General features: G+C 34.1%; 1 protein-coding gene across 1 annotated transcript; it reads right to left on the minus strand.

Annotated features, from left to right (window-relative positions):
* Positions 1 to 1,978: 1,978 nt before the first annotated feature.
* LOC100649693 lies at positions 1,979 to 19,034 on the minus strand. Its single transcript, XM_048407535.1, has 8 exons — positions 18,338 to 19,034; positions 17,013 to 17,120; positions 16,143 to 16,288; positions 14,341 to 14,503; positions 13,158 to 13,314; positions 7,948 to 8,097; positions 6,260 to 6,698; positions 1,979 to 5,796 (listed from the first exon to the last, which is right to left on the minus strand). The coding sequence occupies exons 1-8, from the start codon at positions 18,555 to 18,557 to the stop codon at positions 5,560 to 5,562; spliced, it is 1,620 nt and encodes a 539-aa protein (XP_048263492.1). The 5' UTR covers positions 18,558 to 19,034; the 3' UTR covers positions 1,979 to 5,559.
* Positions 19,035 to 21,859: the final 2,825 nt, after the last annotated feature.

Raw genomic sequence — 21,859 nt, forward strand, 5'->3', positions numbered from 1 at the left:
TCTCACCTCTTCTAGCCCCTCCTTTCTCTTTCTTGTTCTTTTCCCTTCTTGGAAATTTCCTCAGTTTCTCTCTCTTTCCTTTATGCACTCCTTTACTAGTTCCTTTTTTAATTCTAAGGCTTTCTCTTCATACCTTGCTGCTCTTTTTAATGCTTTTTCTTTGATTTCTATTAGCTTGCATTCTTCTATCAATATATAATTTGGTGTTTTTATATCTAAACCTAAGATCCATTTCACATATCTTCTTTGTATTTTATCCAGTCTTTCTTCCATGTTCCAGCTCCATACCTCTGCTCCAAACAGCACCACGCTCTCTACATATGTATGTATATATTATAGATGTTACATATATAGTAATTCATTGATATATGGGTATATTAAATAAGGAAAGAAACTAGAAACGTGTCGAAAAAAGTGTTGCAAAGGAAAGATAAAAAATGCAAGAATGTTTTAGTTCTATTAATATGTACACCAATGATACTTTTTCTTCGCTTGACTTTAAGAACCAGTTGTCACACTGCCACTAAATACACGTGCCAATAATGTTACGCTGTAATTATTGCACTAGATATATTTCGTTGGAAGCTCAAGTTGATCAGTTCCACTGATCTTTTAAACCTTACGATTTTACAATCGCAGCCTCTAATGAAGGCGCCATTTAAATAGTATAAACGGTAAAAAGTGAAACAAGAAAAATGAAACACAGAATTTCATACGAATCGATTTATTTTATCAGTTTGAAAAAGTTGCCATTTTTGATGATATTATTGTTGCGTGTGAAAGTTGTCCTAATTTAATTTATTTTCGTTCGTTCTCATGATATTCCAACATTCCTTTCTCCACTATAATTCGCGATAACTATTTCCAAGAAAAGGTGCAGCATCCAAGCATGAATAATTACGCGGGAAAGAGAAGCGTTGTCTAAGTGTGTGGTATTCGGCGCAGTGAGGAGGATGAGGTCGATAAAATTGACCTTGGCGTTTCTTTTCAACTTCGTAGAGATTATCAGTCGCGAAACAAGATATCAGAGTAACACTTCCGGCACGAGGAAGCTTACACGTAAAAGCTATGGGGCGAGTGTTGCCGCGGATGTGATAAATTAAGATTGTAAAATAGGGTTATGCCCAGCGTGGAGAGAGATCAACTATTGTTCTCGCCACTTGACCCAATCAGACGTTCAATCAAAGTTATGTAACACGCAAAATACTCGACGATCATCGGTCGCGTTGATCAAAACAACGACGAGTAAGCCGCGTCATTTATTCAGCGTTTAAATCAACCCACGAATTTCATCATTTTTTTACAACATTCAATTTTTCATTCTAATTTTGTATGGTTGCAAAGAAAATTCTGCAAAAATTCAAGGAAAATCACGAGAAACACAGCACTGGCATTTTTATCTATTTGATTTTACACAAGATGCGATTCCTTTTGAATTTTCGGATAGAGTGCAGAAAGAGGAAAGGGAAAGGAATTATTGGAATTTTTATGGTTTTAAAGACGACATGGTACTTTGCCAATTTTTTCGATAGAACGAAAAAGCTACGAGTGCACTGTGGATTTTTATAGACTTAAATTTAAAATTTTAGCGCACATAATATGCAGAAAGGTAAATGATATTCGAAGTGCTCGTTGTAACATTTAATAAGGAAAATTAATTTTTATGCAACTTCCGTTTCATTAATAACGTCAATGAAGATATGAAATTGCACAAAAATTCGCGATGTAATCACGAGAATGTACAAAGTGCACATAATATACAGAAAGGTAAATAATATTCGAAGTGCTTGTTGTAACATTTAATAAGGAAAATTAATTTTTATGCAATTTCCGTTTCATTAATAACGTCAATGAAGATATGAAATTACACAAGAATTCGCAATCTGGTCACGAGAAGTGGGATGTTGGAATTTAGGTAGTTTTAAAGAAGATGTGATATTCTATTCAAATGTTTGAACAGTGTAAAAAGATCATGAACTTCTTATCAGAACTTTCTAATGCTTTTCTAATTTTTTGATAGTACAGGATACAATCGTTGAAATATTTCAAAGATTCGAGGAATTTCTTCCTTAAAGAGATGACTTCATTCAGCTTCAACGGTAACTGCATCGATTCTCATGGCAGGTGCCATTTAAGCTTGTATTATCTCTTACATATTTAATTCATTTGCTTATACAGAAATTTCCGTAATCGTACGATGTTAAAATTGAAATATTCTTTCGAGCGTTTACATACAAGTCATATCGCCATCGTGAATGTAAATTTACACAGGACTCTGTGGTGAAATCCAAACGGAACTATTAAGCACTATGAAACATCGTTTCCCCAAAGTTTGAAATTTATTAAATTGTAAGCAACTGCTGCGTATGAGCATAATAATTTATTAACAGTCGGTAGTTCTCAGGAGAAAACTTAACAATTTTGTGATAAGTAATAAGAGCAATCGTTTTTACTTACATATATTAAATTCATTATTTCTATAATAGTTCCTTTTATTCATGCATACTTCTCTGATACCTATATCGAAGATGTACCATATGGTACTGGTCTTTATTTTGATGATTCAAATACCTATAATAAGAATAATAATACTCTAGTTACTTGACATTTGTTTATTCGTGTAACATCGAATCTAGTGAGAAAGATGGTACTTGGTATTCAAATATTTCTTGGTAATGTTTATCGTTAATTCATATATTTTAATAATATTCGTTTATTATTGCTACAAATCATTTAAAGTGCCCGGACGCTTAACACGTTTACTACGGCGTTCACTTTTTTAAAAGACTATCGTATTTCGCGGTACGGGACAAATAGGCTACCTAATGCACTTTCGTATTTGGCGATACGGGGCAACAGTGACCCGTAACAATTTTGATCGAATAACCATACTGTCCTTTCCGTAATTCCGCACCTCTTTTGACATATGTTTCGTATTGCACTCCCATATTTGACAGATTTATGAAATATACTATAATATAATAAAGTGGCCATTTGTTGATAACGAGCAACGTTGTTCCATTCTTAGCGGTACGTGACAAACAAGTCCCGTACAACAAATCGTTACAATCGTTAAATTTTTCGCACTAATTGGATGATTTATGATTTACAACTATATTATGTTACTCTACTCTGCGGAGACTCAGTTAATTTTTATATCGTTGATAAATGTTGAAAAATGAAGGAAATAGTAGTTACGCAAATAGGGAAAGTTTAATGAAAAAGGGGCTACCCAGAAGGAAAGTTCGTTGCGGGTCCTATATGTCCTATACCGCAGTGAACGTGTTAATGAGCAATCGAGTAACTAGAGTCTAGTGACTAGAGCCTAGTAATTAAAGTTTAGTTTCTGGTTGATATGAGTACTTTGGTTGATATTATTTGTCAATTAATATTTTTAACATTTTCGTCTAATATTTTTTTTTTAGCTTTTTCTCGTTTTTTCTCTTTTTTTTTAAAGTTAGTTTAAAGACACCAAATAGTGGTTTAAACTCGTTTCTATATATGCCAACATAGCGATTTTTCAACAATTTCCAATAATTCAGCAATGAGAGAATTAAAGGAAAAACTATTCTTTTGTAAGAAAGTATTCTCAGTGTGTACTCATTCCAATTTTCTTTCGAAATAGAGAGAGAGAAAGAGAGAGAGAGAGAGGGAGAGAGAGATAAGAAGGTAAAAGCAAACAGACAGCTTGTTGACATTTTGCTGATATTTGAGGTTTCCCATCGATTCTATGGAGATTGAGGTTGCTTGTTGAAAGTTTCCGCGAAATATGACGCGCTAGGTTGAATAGAGGACCAGCCAGTCGTACACTTGTTCCAATCGAAATTGAATCTTTTTCCAACGAGTGAAACTAAATTGAAAGTGACTAGATCGGAAATTGAAGGCATTTTGGTCGATTCGAACGAATTTGGACCGATTTAAATGTATTTGAACTGAGTGAATCGAGTTTAAGTTGGTTTGCATCGATTGCAAATGGAAATGACGACTGTTGTCAAACCATTCCGAATCTCAAACAAATCAATCGAATAGAGAATCAATCGAAATTCGATCGAACAAGTCAGTCTAACATCGATTTAATCGAACAAATCATTTCAAATCAAGAAAAATCGAGACGAGCTTGTTAATCCTAAACCTACCTTAACACGTTAAACGGAGAATATTTCGATTTACGAAGTCGATTCCTATATTCCGCATTGAAGAATACTAAAAACAACTTTTTTCACTTGGTTTTCCTTAAAAAGTGGCTACAACACACGTCAGAAGTATTGTCCACACGCATCGACATCGTTACTAAAGAGTTTCTTCCACTTCGATACACATATCGACATCATACTAAATATGTTAACTGTGTTAACGTACAGTGCCGTGAATAATTATAAGCTCAAGCCCATTTTTAGATTTTTCATAATATTAAAACAAAAATTGACAAAGTGTATTTTTATATAATTTCATATTGTCATATAAAACTGGAGATACGACATGTAAAATTTGTCTTCTTTAGAAATCTGTAGAAAATTAAACTTTCTCTTAAAATCACGTTTTCGACTATGAAAAAATATAAACTTGATGTTAACTTTGTTACGTTCTCATTCAATATTTTGTGGATTTCTCTTTATTTTCTATTACTTCTGTTATCCATTAACCTGTAGCGGCGCATGATTTAGAGGACAAATCAAATCATGTTATTGTTCTGTCCCGGAGCATCAAGACCGTTAGAATACAAGTAACGTAAACTCCGGGCAGAACAATGTCGCCGCTATAGGCAACCGTCCGGTCAGAACAAATTCAAATTTTTTCGACTCTCCATCGACCAGTATAAATAAACAGACACGTTCGCGGGCGGGCAGAATGTAATACAATATCGAGCGAATATACACAGAAATCATCAGCACTAACGGGTATCTCCGCAAATTGTATATTGTGTACGTAGAGCTATTTAAGCACCAGAAATACATATAACAAGCTGTGACAGCAATAATTGTTTTCGTCATTTCGCACTATCCTTGACTTGATAAACCTTCACAAACCTATTTAAAGCTTCGTTTTGAATAACCGGCCATACTTGTTAGAGTTCCCCACAGCTTCTCGATAGGGTTCAGATCAAGACTCAATGCTGGTTATGGTAATAATTCTATTCCAAAATCTGGCAAACAATTTTTTGTAGTGGCGGCTGTATAAATGGGAGCACTGTATTGTTGAAAAATTGTCTCCTTGTTTGCTATTTCGGTTATGAAATTTCGTCGTGAGACAACTCTTCATATTCTATAGCGTTCGATCGATCTGTTAGAAAAACAATTTCATTGAACATATCCAGACATGATCAGTGGTTTCTTGCAGACATTGAAGAAATAACGAAGAAAGGATGAACAATGTGTTTGAGTCTATCATCACTCGCAGCACTGTAAATCATTTCTAAAATAATTCAATCCGATTCAAACCGATTAGAGGCGACTCAAGATCAATCAAAACTAAAAAGATATCGTATTACCGAAATATTCGATTCGTTTAAGTGTGTGACTAGCTTTAGTTTTTGAGATTGCCTGCCATCGAAAAATCCCGTCAGACGCTTTTCTCTGAAATGGTGCTTCTGTTACTGTCCCTCCTCTGCAACGTACGTTGATGTCTTTGGGTACGGACAGGTGGTTCCCTATCGCTACCAACTCTTCTCAGACTAGTGTCTCTTTCGATACGAGCGTTTTTCGGTGCCACGGGACCACGAATATTTGTGTAGACCACGTAAACGGCTAGGATCCCGACCACGAACATGGCCACACCGACGCCGCTTACCGTGCCAACCTATATCGTTATATCATATAATCAATAACAATTTCATTCTTTTATTTTAATTATCACAATCTATCGGAATATTATTCTACGATATCCCATAATTTGTGTCTGATTTCTCATTAGGGAAACTTGCAATTTAATTATCTACAATAAGTTATATACAAGGCTGTATATTAGGTCGACGATAGACATGTGCCATTTTAGGTATCCATTTTCTATTACGTGTCTATTTGGAATTACTTAGGTCGGAATAACTTCAAAGTAACAAGCCACTTGTATTCAAGTAAATAAAACTCAATTTAGATTAGTCAAATTCAAGTTACTTGACTGATCTGAACGAGGCTTGACTCATTAACATGCACAGTCATCTGCCAAGTGTGAAAAATTTGAACAACGACTGCACAAATAATGAAACCCTAAATGAGAATTGCAGAACAACTGATGTAGGTTAATAACTGAACAAATGACTAACCATGGTCCACCACTCGGTGTTATCTATCTCAGAAACGAGAACCTGAGCAGTCTCGTCGTCGTTCTCGTGCAACATCTTGATCTCCTTCGGTGTGGTAGCACAACCAGTCTTCGTCCCTTTTTCCTTACTGATCAACTTCCTGAACGCTTTAGGCATTACATCCTCATCATCCTCGTTATCGTCATCCTTATCATCATCCTTTTCATCATCGTCGTCTTTGTCCCCATCGTTGTCATCGTCGTCACCCCAATGTAATTTCACCTTGTTCTTGCTGACGACGATCGAGCCTATTGTCTGTAGATCCGAGGCCTTTACTTTCATCGACAGCTCGAGAGAAGCAGCACTTGATTGTGATTCCTTCGCGTGACCCGCGATTACGTTTGATACAACGTTGTTCCAGTCGACGGCGTTCACCTGGCTCTTGCACTTCTTCTTCTTGCTACAAGCGAGTCAAACGGTTCATTCAATTTTTATCTCGACAAAGCGTTCAGGTTAGATCGCTTTTGAGATATTATCGATGCAAAATGAAAAAAGATAGGTTTGGAATGTTAATCTTTCAATGTGGCAATTATAGTAAAAAATTATTATAATTAATTTATTAATATATATAATTTATTATTAATTAATTATAAATAGACGTCGATAGATCTCCGTATAACGAACGGAAATAATTTCTGTCGTGGTATTCGTAGCACGTCGTTGAGATTTCGCTAATTAACGCTTGATTCTATCAAACTCGATTATTATCCTGCCAATTAATTAATCTAATTACACGTTGTTCCATGTACGATAGATCATGTTTTTACAGGAGAATGAAAAGAATGACAAAATAAACTTTGACAAGCTACCTAACGCTTGAATCGTGTTTCAAGATTATCAAACTGATCTTAATTTATACCAATTTGCATTGCATGAAAATTGCTCTGTAAAATGAGCAAATTGATGGTAACGATTAATACCTTATGGATTAAGTTCGACATTAAGATCAAACTCTGATACTTTAATTTGGCTCTAAATATAGCGAAAGATTTAAATACGAGTTTTAGATTAGAATGCTTATACCAATGTTATTATAAATATGTTATATGTTGTTATATGTTATATGTTATATATTATTAATATGTTATATGTTATGTGCTACTGACGAAAAATGTGGGATCATCAGGTATTTCATAATATTAAATTAGGTGAGAATGTTTTGTTTTTCGTCAAAGATCTATCGAAATAAAATAAATTACTATTGGTGTCTCATCAATTTTGAATCAGCTATATTGTATTAATCTCTATAGACAATGTTATAGCAGATAATTTCTCACAAAGAAAATCCTAAGTAATATTGAATATTTTAATTGTAAATAATATGTATCATTTATTAATCATTGCCGTTCATACATACATACGTGACGTAAATTAATAATTGTAAATAACAGGTACCGCTTATTAGTGATAGTCGTTCATAAATATATGACTGATAAAAGTGAGCGTCTGTTTGAATTTTGAATCGGCCGACTACGTAACGACGTTTCCACTGTTGAAGATGTAAAGTATAAGCATATTTTGATTATCTTGGCTGGCTTTTTGCTTCTTACATAGTTAGATGCTGCGAATTTATGCCATGGGTAACTGTGTATTTTGCAATTTTTTCGCGGGAATAGACGATTAACGAGTAATCAAATGGTCATGCTCACCACAGCGTGTCTAACGCTTTCGCATACACCTTTATCGCGTCCTCAAGCCATCTAACTTCCCTCAGTTCCTCCGAGTCGTACTTCCCGCTATCTTTGCTCGACCACCATTTCGACTTCTCTACCCTTGCTTCTAATCCTGGGAATTCGTTCCTAAAAAGCAAAGAAAAGTTCACGGAATTTTTCTACCATATATTTTTATGTATTTTCATATAAAATCTACGTATACGTATATTATAATACATACAATTATGTATTATAGTACGTACTGTTAGGTTGAGTAATAAGTTCACTCACGAGTTCCTAAAAGAGCACGTTATTATAATTTTTACATAAGATCTACCGAGTCCTCTTTAGTGTTATTATTTCTTTATTAACGTACATATATCTACCATTAAAAAATTCAGAGACGTATATTTTATATCTTTACATTCTTCGAATGTTTTTATAGCATTCTTCTGAAGCCTACAAAAAACTCACCAGTGAAATGTGAACGAATTTATTGCTCAACCCAACATATAGATTTGAATATAGTAGGTTAATATATTATATAGATTTAGATACAGATATGTTTAATATATATTTACACTGTTATTATCTGTTTAACAAATACAAAATTCGAAGCAATTGTAATTATAAGCATCTCTTATATATATATATATATATATATATATATATATATATATATATATATATAATTGATGCTTATATATACAATTGATGCTTAAGATGCTTATAATTACAATATATATATATATATATAATTATGTTTGTAATTATAATTTCATATAATTTCTTAAATATAATATAAAAAATATAGAGTAATATACATATATAAGAAATGCTTATAATTATATTTTCTTCGAATTTTTTATTTGTTTTACTTGAAAAATTGTTTATATGAAAGTTGTCTGATTTCACGAAAGAAACTTAATAGAATATTTCTGTATACATGTGTATATATATTTTCTTATCTTTTAATTATTATTATTATGATTATTTATTTATTTATTATTTTTATGAGGCCACATTTTAAAATAGGGATTCAAATGTATAAATGAAGTCCTGTTTGGATATTTGGTACATTTGATTTGCTACATACAGAGACTTTTGTTTAATAGTTCGTGTTTAATAGAATTGTATATTTCTTAGAATTTTTATTATGCATTTTAAGATGTAATCATATAAAGTATACTTATGTGTATTTCCAGAATCGAATTAAATTTCTTTTTTTGTAGGAGTTTCTGACAGGTATGAGCGAGTGATTAATAGCAATGATTAAATTACGGAAACGCTAATTTAACATATAACGATCTTAATAACGAAAATGAGAATAAGATTACTAAATTACGATTATACGTCCTTGGTTACCAGTATAAATCAGACTTTATGTTCTGGAAGATCTTCGTGGAATATCCCGTTTTTTTATGGTTGCATTATTTAGATTAAATCTATGAAAATTGAATGCAACACCTCACGTATATATAGTCATTGTTATTTCTAATATCTGTATTATCGTGTAATTTCCATGACTTCCAGTAAAAACATATATATAAGCAATTACATCACGTCCTTGACAATCCGTCTTTGACTAAAAAACAACTCCCCTTCATTTTTCAATTATATCTTGCCTCAATATTACTTTATATTTCTTATATTATATTCAAGAAATTATATGAAATTATAATTACAAACTTAATTATATATATAATAATATATATATTTCATATATATTATTATTATTCATTCATTATTATTATTATATATTATTATTTCATATATATATAAGAAAATAAAATGGGTGGCAGAATTTAATTGCTATTAAAGACACATTAAATATATACGATAAATCGGTTGAAAACAGATTAAAGAGAAATAAAATGCAAATATAAAATACAATCGATCAGAACGACGTTTGAGTAATAATAGAATATAGCGGTAGAATTATAACAGTCACTAATTAGGTGACAGAACGTCAGATAGGTAGGTGCTAATGAACTCGGTGTGGTCGCGTGCTAATGTTTGCTTGTATTTATATTTCTATTAACCGCTATCTATTATCCTGATATTATATGCAAAGGCTAATTGCACGATTAGGCTTATTTCCATGAATAACAGATTGCCGCTATAATGACGATACATTGAATATAAAGTGCGTCTCGGTGACACAATCTGTCGAATAGCGTGCGAACATAAACGTAATTCATTCGATCGAAAAACAATTTTTATATTTATTTTTATTATATGTTAATTTTTAATTTGTTGCTTCGTTTCCTAAAAATTGTTTCCTCGTCCGTTCGAAACCTAGCGCCAACACTGATGCTTTATCGCGAGATAATAGATTATACGTACTGAAACTATAATACGTGAATAATTTTTAAAAAATAAGAAACTGTTACACGTGTATTTTTTAATCTCATCTCGGTTAACTTCACTAATGTTCTAATGCATACTGTAAAAACGTGTGATAGTTGCTTTATTATGTTTTAGTTATTGCTGTATTATGTATTAGATAGTTGCTGCGTTATGCCTTAACAACTGTATTAAAAATTATTATATAATAGATGAATTATCGTGATAAATCTGATTAATATGGATAACATAGTAATATGCATTTTTACATATACTGTTCAAAATGCGAATACAACTAATAAATGTAAGCGTGTGAAACCGTAACGAAAAGAATATTAAACGAATTCTTGCAATTCTCTATCGTAATTAGAATGTTAAGAAACAGAATTCGGTGATGCAGTTTGATTAAACAAAACTGCAAATGAATTGGTGCATTAACGCAGCATTGGTCCCTGCTGGATGAACATGCATTTTCAATTTTCACAATAAAAGAAAAAAAGAAAAAGAATCAGTGTAATCGTGGCAACAGGAAACTAACTCGTTGGAAGTTCGATCCGTTCGGTAATTAATTTTTTGCCTCGCCTTTTTCTTCCTGAATCCAGCGACTGGTTACGTACACGATATTTACGATCACATTAATTATGCTTAACAGTAAACTCGTATGAAGTTTGCACAATCGGCACGCGATCTACTGAAGCTTTTTGTTACGTGCGGTTGTATGAGTCAGACGTCGACGCAGGATTTCCATTGTTGTGATGACACCTGGAGAGGAGAGAAAGGGAGAGAAAGAGAGAAAAAATATGCTATTGTATTAATAGGCGGAGTATTACGCAACAATAGGTCAGCATGACTACCGTTTGCTCACGAATGATCGTGAGTGAGAGATAAGCTGTGATAGATCGATACGATTGGTAATTCTCGGTTTGAACTTATGCAACTTCGACATTTCTGAGTTACACAATTGACGCGGTCGATACTTTGGAAGATCGCAAAAGCCACATAGATTAAATTAATTTCTAGGGTCGACGAACGTTTCTATTTTTGTCAAAGTGGATTCGTAAAATTTGGTATTGAATAATTTATGCGATTAAGACGATCGTAGAAGGGAAATAAATTGTAAAATTTATGAATTAATTTATTTTATAGCGTGAGTAGATTTCTCTATATTTGAAGATTTGAAAAATAAGTGTTTGACCATTTCAACTTTTGCAAATTATGCGGTTAATATAATCTACGTGTACCTGAGGAGAGATAGAATTTATGTAAAATTGTAAAATTTAAATTTTAGATCGATAGAATTTTCTGTGCTCCGAAATTTCAAAAATTAAGAAACAAATTTTTCTCAAATTGGAAACTTGGTTTTCTTACATTTTTTTCATAGATATTAGATACCAGACATCGCTAGACATGGAATTCTGATGAATTGTCATGTCGCGTCGGTTGGATGAATCAGAGAGTCGATGAAGGTCCAGTCGAACAAATGACACATGGAAAGTCTAATGATTGTGGTGCACATTGTAACGTTCAGCGTGGAGAACGAACGTGATTTCTCTTTGTAAATATGCGAATTGAACGAGGATTTAAAGCGACGTTTACAGCAAACAGGTTTTGGGCAACTGAAAGTGCGAGTTGATGGGCGTTAAGCTATTCACAATAAAATTCTGTAATCGAATTTCAAGTAGAGACGATTTCCCGTTATGTCAAATGAATTATGCATTATGTAGAAGAACGGATCTTCAATTCCAGTTTAATTTGTCTTTCAATGTGTTGGCAACGTGAATCACTAATTGATAATCAAGTTCTATAAATACACTCAATTGTTTTCGACGATTGTAAATTGGCGGAATGGTTTCATTGGTTTCGATTGTAATTGTTAGACAGAAAATTATGTTCCTTTCGTTTCCTCTGTAATCGGATTTATCAAGGTAACGATTAAGATATTTTGGAGTTTTAAGAGTAATACGTAATACTCGGAAAATTATTTGGCATTAGATCTGATATATTAAAGTTTTTAATTAACGATTTAGCATCAGTGATTAGTCAGCTTTCGATACAATCTTAATTACTATTTATTTATTTATTTATAAGAAGGTATGCCCATTAGAATGCATTTACAACGACGTGTATTTATCGGATATAGCAACTTACAAAAACAGAAAAGAGAAAAAGGTCAAAAATCAAAATTTTATACAATATAGATTAAAAGACATAATTGAAGAACAGTAAATTTAGATTCAAGGTAACGAAGAGAAGTCTACGCGGTCCGAAAAACTATTAGCTAGAAGACAAATACGAGTTAGAGTATCAAGATGGAAATATTTAGATTTATAAGCATAGCGCCGAAAATAGCAACGAAATGGTGCGTTAAGATTGGTCGATGTAAGAATATGCGAAAAGAACTGTTTGTTTGATCATTGATGATTTCATATGGCGAACTTAAATCGACGACAAATCCAAGCCCATTCAGAGATCTTAGATTAAGTAATTCTTGGTGAACAATCATGAAACCCTCTGCTCATAGAGCATTGCAATCGACTGTGTATACTATGCGAAAAAAAGCTTGTATTAAATTGTTTCGAGAAGCAGCATGTGTAATAAGATAAGGAAATCAGATGGGAGATGCATACTTGTGGCGGAATCTGATTAACGAGCAGTATAATAATTTAATTGTCGAAGTCTATGTGAAGTAGAGGAATGGCGCATAACAAATCCTAAGATTCTCGAGGATGTGTTCCGGATCTTTTCAAAGTAGAGAGAGAAGGTTAGTTGAGAGTTATAATAAACTCGAAGGTCATAGATGACTTGAATTGAAAATAGGTTTGAATCAGTGCGCAGGGGGAGGTAGAGGCACGTTTCATTACCTGGAGTCTTCTAGAAGCAGTATAGTGTTTGTCGAGTTGACGTGCTTCAGGTGTTCTTCGAGGCGCCCTTCGCTGACGACCAGAACGGTCGCGTTCACCGGTTTGCCGAAGAATTCGTCTTGCGGCGTTCCAATATGCACGATGTGCGAGGTCAAGTCTGTTGCATATTCAAACTTTCGAATTTCTTAACTTGTGAATTATCAGAGGTGGAAATGTTAAAATGTAGCAATTATTTACAAAAGGATGCTCTCCACCGATCTCGATAGCCTTAAAATATGTTATTAAGGTGATCGTGCTGAACAATCTTTTCCTACGCGTATTACCATCGTGGCCTTAGTTATGTACTTTTAATACTATGCATTTCTTAGAATTTTCATTTGAATCAAAGGTAATTAGTAATAAATAGATATATTCCAATTTATAATTAGTAGATCCGTTGCTTCGTGTTATAATTAATATTATCTCACCAGAAACATCTCTGTCATATCGGGAAATGCAGTTATTCGATCGTCAAAATGATATCAGCGACGAAATAGAAATTCTGCGATATAACCAACGTAATGCTGTTTCGTACGTCTTGTCTTTCAGCAGAACACGTCACGTACATGTTCATAATTAGAGTCAGCAGATACGTGTGTATACATGTCCCCCACACGTAACCTAGTGATAAACACGTCTTAGCATGTAAGTCATACACAAAAATATGTTTGGTAGTACGTATAAAGGATATTAATCCCAGCCAAACTATAGCTTATTGATTTATCTATTTTTTATTTATATGAAATGTAATTAGTATCGATAAGATAAATTTAGCGTGACCTATATAAAGAGTGCAGTCTAAGACTAAATGAAACATCTAAGACTGAGCGACAGTAGCGCATATTAAAAATGTGGAAAAATTGTTCGCGATGATGACTTTGACAGTATATTTCAGGATCATCGAGATTGATGGGCAGCACCATTTCCTATTCTGTTTCCCCGTTATATAATTTTTGAATTTCTGAATTTTCGGATTGTTAAATCCTGGAACATTTAGAACACTGTAATAGAATAGATGCTGCATACTATTATCTGTTATTATCGATTTCCCAATTCTACCACTCAATTATATCGCAATTATTCTGATTTAATTTCATATAGCGATAATCCTGTCCTGATAAACTCAATAAATTAGCAATCTCACCGTCTTGATCGCCGTCATCGATCAAAACGCACAGACCCTTTCTAATGGCTGCTATTGTCAGTTTTTTCGCAATGTTTTGAGCATCATCCTCGCCGTCTTCATCCGCGTTCACCACCAACGTGAACGACTTCCACTTCAGTTCTTCCACGACCTTCAAGGTGCCCTGAAACAGAAAATCGTGTCTGGTCAGCGATGATCTGAAATTCCTTTACAATGATCCATCTGCTTCCATTAATTTGCCACAGATTATGATTTGAAAGAATTACGAGAATACTTTGCCACTTCTCAATAATTCGATGATTCAATAATTCGAAATTGCAATACTTTTCGCATTTATTCTATTTAAATCTCCGTTATTTCATAAGATTCGTATGAAATTTGCGAGAAATAACGATTAGAAAGCACGTGTTCGCGAATAGCATTAAGTAACACGTAACCGCAATTTTATTTTCGCGTCGTTGAATTTGCAATTATGCGTGTATAATATATAATATATATGTAAATTCTATAGGATTTAGAACACCAACCGACGGTTTGACTTTCCCTGTGTTTACTGGGAGTTGGTCGAACGATATAAATAAAGAAGGACGGGCATTTAATACAGAGAATAAAACAGGATTTCGAGAAGCGAAGATTGAACAAAGAAGAAGTAGAGCAAATTAAGAGTTAGAAGGAGAAAGAGAAAAGGAACTGGAAGCGGAGAGTTTTGAGGAGATTCGGAAGAAGACTTAGAAAATCGATTCTTAAGTTTCACGAATCGATCGCCTGATTTCCAAAAATATTACACCATTACATATATATATATAGTATCGTGGACGAGGGGCCTGGGGTGTGTCAGCTACGTGGTAGGGCTAAGGCAAAAGACAAGGGGTTGCTAAGGGACATAAACGAATTAACGGCAGTATGAGTTGAGAAGCCAAAGAGTGCGAATTGCGTTGTCGAGATAGTGTTGCTAGCGTTGTAGAGAGAGAATTGCAAATCAATTATTTAGTTGTCTTAATTATAATACGTTATTGTGATTAGTCCACGTTAAATAACCATCGTTTCCTGTTTAATCCATTTATTGCAAATAAACTAATTGTAGTAGTAAGATACTATGCTTCGGCAGTAATTCGAAAGAGATCCCGGGGCATCCCAGCTGAGCGTCGGGCGGTCCACCGTGGGGTTTTAGTCGGTATAATTCGACACTACCCCATCGCTTCCATAGAGCGGGAGGGGGGTGTCCATGAGGATTTCCCCACGTATAGAAAAAAAGGAAAAAGTAGTAAGATACTACATGTACATACACTACATGATACTATGTAATGGTGTAATATTTATATATATATATATATATATATGTATTTTGTATATATATATATAGAGCAAGTGGCATGAATTAACATTTACATGACCCCAGCTTACTATTATTTATTACTAGGCACGTTTTCGAAAGCGAACTAGCTACGTTTCTACTTCATTAAAAATACTGTATCTTGATTTTACGAAGAAACTTGAAACATTTCCTAAATGTCATTTAGCTGGAATTAATCCGCATGGAAAAGAACGCTGCGAACGACCCTGGATCAAGCTGATATTTATAGTTTAGCATCGCAAAGATGCATGGAATGTAGTGTAGATTACGTGACGCAACATCAATAATCGTTACGCATCATCAGATATTTTAATTTACAATTAATGTAATGGTTTAATATTTTTGTCTTTATTGAAAAAGATAGGATGCACGTGTTGTAATGATCATGGACGTCATTGTATCAATTAATCTCGTTATGCGAAGGTTATTATAATAAGCAATTAGTCACCTGGACTAGATAAGAATCGGATTCCTTCATTAAATGATGAAGGTACGGAGAATTCGATTCTCGTCTCACGATGTGCGGCACTTTCAGCACTGACGTTATCTTGTGTACGGCTTCCGCATTTGTCACAGTGTCTGGCCCGATAATTCCTACTCAACAAAGTAACACAACTTAGAACGAAGTATTGGGTTGGCAACTAAGTGATTTTGTCAATACCATTTTGTCAATACTTAGTTGCCAAAGCAATAGAATTGCCTGCGCAGCTGTATTTCTATGTACAGTTATTTTTTAAAAACTCAATTTTATATGCATTTATGATGAAAATAAGCGATCTCCTTACGACCGTTTCAGTTAGGAAATTTAATGGCATCTTAAAAACTACTATAATTTATAGCTTTTGAAAACACGAAAGAACAACGTATCTTTTATAAACACGATGACATAAGAATGATAAATTTAAACTTCTTAGTCAATTGCTGAAGAAATTTGACGATCATAAAGTTTGCTCTGTTTTTGCAAACAAATAATCGAATAAAAGGACAAATGCGAGGATCTCTAGACGTAGTTGTTTACAACGTTAATATGATTGAAAGAAAAGATTGAAAAAAAGAAAAAAGAAAAAGAAGGAATGCGAAACGTTATTGGTGATAAAACACAGGTATTCGAGTCACGATCGTAAATTCTTCGATCTCGGCTTCACGATTTTACGACTAACCGAGCGACGAGCTATGTGTGCGCTTGAAACAGCGCAAACAGAAGGGGATTGCAGCAATGGAAACGGGGGGATCGTGACACGTCGTACGAAACATCCTTCTTTGGCTAAGTATCAACTAGGAAAATCTCATGATCGATGTTCCAAGTTGTTGCGTTTACCTAAGTAGTAGGGCGGTTGCAAACAGCTCGTGTCTGCCCCCACGAGAGCCTTCATCGCTGCTTTCAGAGCGCCGGTTATGCTACCGCACGTGTCCACAACAGTCACTTCTGCAAAATAGTAGAAGCCATGCTTCAGTTATTCACCTTAACACGATTTCATTTCGTTGAGCTTTCACTCGACGCTATTCGATTGAGAAATTAAGTTAAGGAATGATCTTAATTAAAATGGGGGGGGGGTTACGTTTGCGGATAGAAGTTGTCAGACTTTCAGATTCCAGGTTTCAGGATTTGGAGATTGGATTTCAATTGGAGTTGGTCTCTGTTCGCTTTAGCATGTTAAGCCTAATCGCGTTAAGCTAGAATGTTATTCGTTTGAAAAATAAAGTTAGGGAATGTCTTGAAGGGTGAATATGGGGAAACTGAAGTTTCCGAACTTTCTGATTTAACGTTTAGGATTTAATGCTGGAATTTCGAGATTTCGGCCTTGTTTGCTTTAAGATGTTAAACCTAATCGCGTTAAGCTTTTATAGAAGACCATCCAACCGAGGCATTAAGTTATTTATATTAATGAGATGTTTAATTCTAGAAATTCGACATTTCTATATCCAGAGGGTAATCTAAGGGTTTCAGGCTTTAGTCTTACAGTTTTGCTCACTGTAACGCGACCGATTGTATTAAGTTTCCACATAAAGTTCCATGAAAAATTAAATTAGGAAATATGCGCTTAACTTTCAAAAATTAGAACCCGTATGCTTTGGAATTCATTCTCCTCGATAGAATTGAACTAACGTTAACGATACGTTGAATTTTCACAGAATTTTGTCAACCTAAAAATTGAGCGATCATTAGTCCTGCAAAGTCGGAGTTTCTCTCTTTTGGACTCCATTCGCTTGAATATTCGTTATCTGTTAAATGTCCAAGGAGACTGGATAACGTTCCACGCAAAAGATAAAAGGAAATCTCCGTTCTCTATGACTACAATCGCTCCGAGCAAAACTAAAGAATGGAAAGTCAAAAACCTGTGAAACAATTCATTCGAAACGATATTACCCAACACCGGAGACAGCCAAGCTATTATACGATATATATTATACGATATATATCTAATCTATTCTGCTCGGATAAGTATCAGGAATGTTTCCTTGACATCGTTTCTTTTTTCTCCTTTACGCTATTTCTTTTCTTATATCCTTTTGTTTCTTCGCTCAGCATCTTCTTCTGTCCCTGTTTATTACCCCGCGACGATAAAAAGACAAGATCACAAACATATAATCGGTTTAATCATCGTGAAAGTCTAACGTCGAAATAATATTTCTCTCGTTTACCGATATCGTAGCCAGCTGTCTTGTTATTGTGAATCTCTGCGAGTAGCTTCGCCGCTTCGTACAGCAGTACACCTCTAGCGGATAGCTTCCTGCAGGACGCATCATCGTGGATGCTTGTCAACAGCGAAATCTGCGCGTGATTTCCACATTCCGTACGCCCGCCACAGGTACACGCGTAGATAATGCCGATTATCATCAGCAAAGCTCGCATCTTCCCCATTCTAAATCCTCTCGTATCTCTTCTCTTCTTCCCTCTGTCCTTCTTTTTCCACTTTCCTTCCCTTTGCTACTTTGAAATCTCTCGTTACGTTGTATTCTAATCTTTCATTGTTTCATTACGTTACATCTCTTCATCTTTGTCCTCTTTCCTCTTTCAATATCTTCAATTCCCTGTTTCCTTCGACTTTTCTTCGGTTCTCTTCCCTTCTTCTATATCCTCGTAATTTTAGATTTAGCTCGCAATAATTACAGAATATTAAACACTCGTACCGAATACACCGTAAAATCTTGCAACGTGAACGATTTCTTTCTTCCTCTCTTTTTAATCGCTCTCTTAGTCGTCACTGAACTATGGTACGCGACAAGGAACGACGCGGACGCGCAGAAAAATGACGGAACGTCAGTGTGAGGCTCTCGTTACGGGGGCGAAGATCGTTCTTCAGCAGCTTCTCCTCGAACTGTGGACCTTGATAGTGAAAAGCGGAAGCTTTATATAAGGAAGCCAATACGGTATGTATTAGGCGAATTTCTAGGGTTTTAGGCCCCAATAACCACGCGCCAGGTGTTCTCAAGACGACCTTGTTATTCCCTCTTCCTCTTTCAATCCTACTATTATACGTATCAACCCTTCTTAACATCGTTCGATATAACAACTTCGAATATTTTGTATTTTCCTTCATTTAATTTCATTTATTTACTTTCGTTTAAATCGATCTTAGCAATATATAATCTTTTATGCTCCAACTGCTTGAAGAATGAATCTTTATTTGTTTTATAATAGAATTATATTGAATATCTCAATTAAAATTGCTAAATATAGATAAAACAAAGCGATTAACATGTGGAGAGAAGTTTTCTGCGTACAATATCAAAGCACTATCCGGTGACAGTAAGAAAAGGATATACTTCGTATTGAAGTTTGTTGACATTTCTTTATATGTCAATACTCGTTTCTTTTTTTTAACACGTTTCTGTAGAAGATACTCGGACGAGGTTAATGTATTTTGCCAAGCTATTAATTTAACAAAAATTAGTAATTTATCTAGTTATTCGGTTCGAGTGAAACATCTCGTACTATTACGTCATCCCATAAGTTCGTGCCGACTTTTTTGTATACATTTCATGTGTCGATTTATAAACATACGGCGATAAGGGACCATTGCACTTGAAAAATGGGAAGAAGTTGTACAACGAGAGGGGGATTACATTTTTTCATGAAACTGAAAGGTATGTAAACAATCTTAACATATATAACCGCTCGAAAAACGGCACGAACTTATGGGATGACCTAATATATATTTTGTAATTGTTTGCCGTGTAAAATACATATTATTGATTGTACGGAAAATCATGTTTAAAAAGTTCGAATGGTTAAATTGTATTTTTTTCTTTGCTTAAGGCTGTGTCATTATATTTCATTGGTGTAACGGAACATTCGAAACCAAGAAACCACTCGTATTTCAAATTAATATGGGGCAAATCTATCTCGTAAATTATTCAGTTTTCTAATAACAGGCTACAATTTTTTTCTAAGCTTAATATATATTGATTCCCTATTTTCTACACTTATCTCAAGACTGTTTCTTTACGTTCTATAAATACATTATCTCGCACCGTACAAGTAGAAATTACAATCGACCGTGTAGGTACTTTAATCTTTCATGACTGCAAAAAGCACTGGTTACAAAGAGTTGAAACCTATTACGTGAAACTATTGCTCTACTGTTCCTTTCGTTCGAAGCCTGTTTCTTTATTACGTTACAGCGGAAAACTTCTACAACCCTCTTGCTTTGTTGTAGCAGCTTTACATAATGCGATGCACAATTTCGCCTGTATACACAGAATATATATCAAACTGACCAACGGAATATATATATTACACAGTCGATACGACAATTACAGATAAAAAGTGTCTCATTTAACATCTCGTCGACTATATATAATAGAATTAAATGCTTTCTTCATATGTATCTCTCCACCTTTCGATTACTGTTCCCCTATTTTACTTTTGTCCAGTCGTACGTGATCAAATTAAATACCCTTTTCAGCTATGCTTCTCTTCTACATCTCTCCGCCAATGATTTTCTTTTAGTCACTTATTTCTTATTTTAGAGCTATCTATTTTAATGTTCGTATATACTATTAGGTTCTATATTCTATTAATCACATTATATTCTATGTTATCAAATATTATATTACGTAGCGTAGTGTAATAACAAGTATAATAATGTAGGATTGGCTACTTTTGGGTGAAAGTTTCGTACAATGAGAACCTCCTTAATCAAGCGTAACTAAGTTCGTTAGCATAGCATATGGGACTATCGAGATTGCAAATCCTAGTTGCACAACTTCACCCTTGCATAACCGCGACGCTTGATTAGAATGCATCTTCCATCGCGATTCACCGTCATTTCTAAACATTCCTTTTCATACATGAACGGATATTCAATACGCTTTGCATCGCATGATATATTACCAGTGAATTACAATACACAATTAAGATTGCAATTCGAATTTCAGTAGATAAGAAAGATCTCAAGCAGATTTCTTTTAGCAGCGTTTCAATCTGAAGAATATAATTTCTATGCTGGTAAATTATTTTGGAATATCACTGTGCGTTTCATAAAATTCGAAAATTTAATGGAAGAGTTAGGTTAGATTGGAATTTTATTGAGGTTAGAATGGTAAAATATTTAGGTTAGAATTAAAAATTGACAAAAACAATTAGGGAAATAATTAAAACTTACCGAAAATAATATAACACGCGAGTTTAGTTATAGACTGCAATAAAACTTAAATTTTTCCATATTCGGTAGTTTAGTTCACATTGTATTTAATTCTCAACAGTACCTTCGAATTATTCATACTGTAAAATGTCAGAGACACGAGCTGTAGATACACGTTTTAAATTAAATTCAAATTACATACGATCACTTACGCATAGGATATGAATAAATAATAATTAATATACGTGCAGTGGTATGGATAATGCACTCCGCGTAATTAAGATACACTTGAATTAAAAACATCTAATATCTTTTATCTATACGGATATTGAAGAACGCATCATTATCCACATATTAAGAACATGCATCTTTTATCCCTTGACACGTAGGAGAAAATGGGCAAATACTGGTCGCTTAAAATAAGTTGCTTAAAAACAGGCTTAGATTGTCAGATTTACTAAAAATTTTATTTAAGAAATAATAACAAATAAATTAGTGTATTCTTTGTATCACGAAGCGATATGGAATGCATAAGGTTAATCATTTAAAAGAATCGAAAAGTACGAAAAGTTAGCTT

The sequence above is a fragment of the Bombus terrestris genome, chromosome 7, assembly GCF_910591885.1.
Source record: "Bombus terrestris chromosome 7, iyBomTerr1.2, whole genome shotgun sequence".
Lineage (NCBI taxonomy): Eukaryota > Metazoa > Arthropoda > Insecta > Hymenoptera > Apidae > Bombus > Bombus terrestris.